The sequence below is a fragment of the Neopelma chrysocephalum genome, unplaced genomic scaffold (assembly GCF_003984885.1).
Source record: "Neopelma chrysocephalum unplaced genomic scaffold, ASM398488v2 Primary Assembly neopelma1_90357, whole genome shotgun sequence".
NCBI classification, from domain to species: Eukaryota; Metazoa; Chordata; class Aves; order Passeriformes; family Pipridae; genus Neopelma; species Neopelma chrysocephalum.
This window is the reverse complement of record NW_020919186.1, coordinates 1-2,785: the sequence shown is the minus strand read 5'-3', so window position 1 is coordinate 2,785 and position 2,785 is coordinate 1. Positions and strand designations below refer to the sequence as shown.

At 58.9% G+C, this 2,785-nt stretch overlaps 1 protein-coding gene across 1 annotated transcript in view; it reads left to right on the top strand.

The window, feature by feature from the left end:
- Positions 1 to 2,780, top strand: part of LOC113979899 (myosin-7) — a gene marked incomplete at its 3' end in the record, with an annotated part of 4,289 nt that extends 1,509 nt beyond the window's left edge. The window contains exons 7-11 of the mRNA XM_027707177.1: positions 353 to 489; positions 582 to 708; positions 807 to 935; positions 1,038 to 1,280; positions 2,619 to 2,780. Coding sequence (XP_027562978.1) covers positions 353 to 489; positions 582 to 708; positions 807 to 935; positions 1,038 to 1,280; positions 2,619 to 2,780 — 798 coding nt within the window. The remainder of the gene's footprint in view (positions 1 to 352; positions 490 to 581; positions 709 to 806; positions 936 to 1,037; positions 1,281 to 2,618) is intronic.
- Positions 2,781 to 2,785: the final 5 nt, after the last annotated feature.

Below are 2,785 nucleotides of genomic sequence, written 5' to 3'. Positions count from 1 at the left end.
CCATCCACGTGTCCATCTGCCCATCCACGTGTCCATCTGCCCATCCACGTGTCCATCTGTCCATCCACGTGTCCATCGGTCCCTCCCACCCACCACAGATGAGGTCACATGGTCTCTGTTCCCCCCAGTCCCACCTCCCACAGGGTGACACGGACCTCACCGTCACACCCTCCCCCTGTCCATCTGCCCATCCATGTGTCCATCTGTCCATCCACGTGTCCATCAGTCCCTCCCACCCACCACAGACGAGGCCACGTGGTCTCTGCTCCCAACGGTCCCACCTCCCACGAAGTTCTGCAGATCCCACGGTCCCACCGCCCTCTCCCCCTGACCTCCTTCCCCTCCCGCCCAGGTGTTCTTCAAGGCGGGGCTGCTGGGGCAACTGGAGGAGATGCGGGACGAGCGCCTGTCCCGCATCATCACCCGCATCCAGGCGCGGGCCCGGGGGCAGCTCATGCGCCTCGAGTTCAAGAAGATCGTGGAGCGCCGGTGGGTGAGGCGGTGGGGACGGGGCTTCTCCCAGGCCGGGCGCGGGGGTCACCCGTGGTGGCACCCGCGTCCCTCCCCTCCCCTCCCCGCAGGGACGCGCTGCTGGTGATCCAGTGGAACCTGAGGGCCTTCATGGGGGTGAAGAACTGGCCGTGGATGAAGCTCTACTTCAAGATCAAGCCCCTGCTGAAGAGCGCGGAGACGGAGAAGGAGATGCAGGTGGGATGAAGGGGGCGGGGCAGGGCAAGACCACCGCTGGTGAGGGTTGGGTGGGTGATGGACATGGGGTTGGACTCGCCGCGGGTCTCCCGGAGCAGAACATGAAGGAGGAGTACGGGCGGCTGAAGGAGGCCCTGGAGAAGTCGGAATCGCGGCGGAAGGAGCTGGAGGAGAAGATGGTGTCCATGCTGCAGGAGAAGAACGACCTTCAGCTCCAAGTGCAGGCCGTGAGTGAGACGACCCCCCCCCCCCCCCAAAAACCACATCCCGGGGATGACCCCTGTCACCCCCCCAGAGCCACCACTTGTCACCCGCCACCCCTCCCACAGGAGCAGGACAACCTGAACGACGCCGAGGAGCGCTGCGACCAGCTGATCAAGAACAAGATCCAGCTGGAGGCCAAGGTGAAGGAGCTGACGGAGAGGCTGGAGGACGAGGAGGAGATGAACGCCGAGCTGACGGCCAAGAAGAGGAAGCTGGAGGACGAGTGCTCGGAGCTGAAGAAGGACATTGATGACCTGGAGCTGACCCTGGCCAAGGTGGAGAAGGAGAAACACGCCACCGAGAACAAGGTGAGGGCGGGGAGGGGACTTGAGTCAACTCAGCTGGGTTGGGTTGAGGAGACCCAAGGCTGGGTGGGTTGGGAAGACCCAAATCTGGTTGGGTTGGGTTGAGAAGACCCAAATCTGGTTGGGTTGTACTGAGGAGACCCAAGGCTGGTTGGGTTGAGAAGACCCAAATCTGGTTGAGTTGGGAAGACCCAAATCTGGTTGGTTTGTATTGAGGAGACCCAAGGCTGGTTGGGTTGGGGAGACCCAAATCTGGTTGGTTTGTATTGAGGAGACCCAAGGCCGGTTGACTTGGGAAGACCCAAATCTGGTTGGGTTGGGTTGAGGAGACCCAAGGCTGGGTGGGATGGGTTGGGTTGGGTTGAGGAGACCCAAGGCTGGTTGGGTTGGGAAGACCCAAATCTGATTGGGTTGGGTTGAGGAAACCCAAATCTGGTTGGGTTGGGAAGACCCAAATCTGGTTGGGAAGACCCAAATCTGGTTGGGTTGTATTGAGAAGACTCAAGGCTGGTTGGGATGTGTTGGGTTGGGTTGAGGACACCCAAGGTTGGTTGGGAAGACCCAAATCTGGTTTGTTTGCATTGAGTAGACCCAAGGCTGGTTGACTTGGGAAGACCCAAATCTGGTTGGTTTGTATTGAGGAGACCCAGGGTTGGTTGGGAAGACCCAAATCTGGATGATTTGTGTTGAGAAGACCCAAGGCTGGTTGGGTTGGGAAGACCCAAATCTGGTTGGTTTGTATTGAGGAGACCCAAGGCTGGTTGGGTTGGGGAGACCCAAATCTGGTTGGTTTGTATTGAGGAGACCCAAGGCCGGTTGACTTGGGAAGACCCAAATCTGGTTGGGTTGGGTTGAGGAGACCCAAGGCTGGGTGGGATGTGTTGGGTTGGGTTGAGGAGACCCAAGGCTGGTTGGGTTGGGAAGACCCAAATCTGGTTGGGTTGGGTTGAGGAGACCCAAGGTTGGTTGGGTTGGGAAGACCCAAATCTGGTTGTGTTGGGAAGACCCAAATCTGGTTGGGTTGTACTGAGGAGACCCAAGGCTGGTTGGGAAGACCCAAATCTGGATGGTTTGGGTTGAGGAGACCCAAGGCTGGTTGGGTTGGGAAGACCCAAATCTGGTCGGGTTGTATTGAGGAGACCCAAGGTTGGGTGGGATGTGTTGGGTTGGGTTGAGGACACCCAAGGAAGGTTGGATCAGATCGAGAAGACCCACGACTGGTTGGGTGGGATTTATCAAGAAGACCCAACACGTTTTGGGTTCTCTGCGTTGAAGTGACCTCATTGGCCAAGGCGAACCCTCTCCTGGCACCGAACCGGAGCCTGGACGCTTCTCCCCCAGGTCAAGAACCTGACGGAGGAGATGGCAGGGCTGGACGAGACCATCGCCAAGCTGACCAAGGAGAAGAAGGCCCTGCAGGAGTCCCACCAGCAGACCCTGGACGACCTGCAGGCCGAGGAGGACAAAGTCAACACCTTGACCAAGGGCAAAGTCAAGCTGGAACAGCA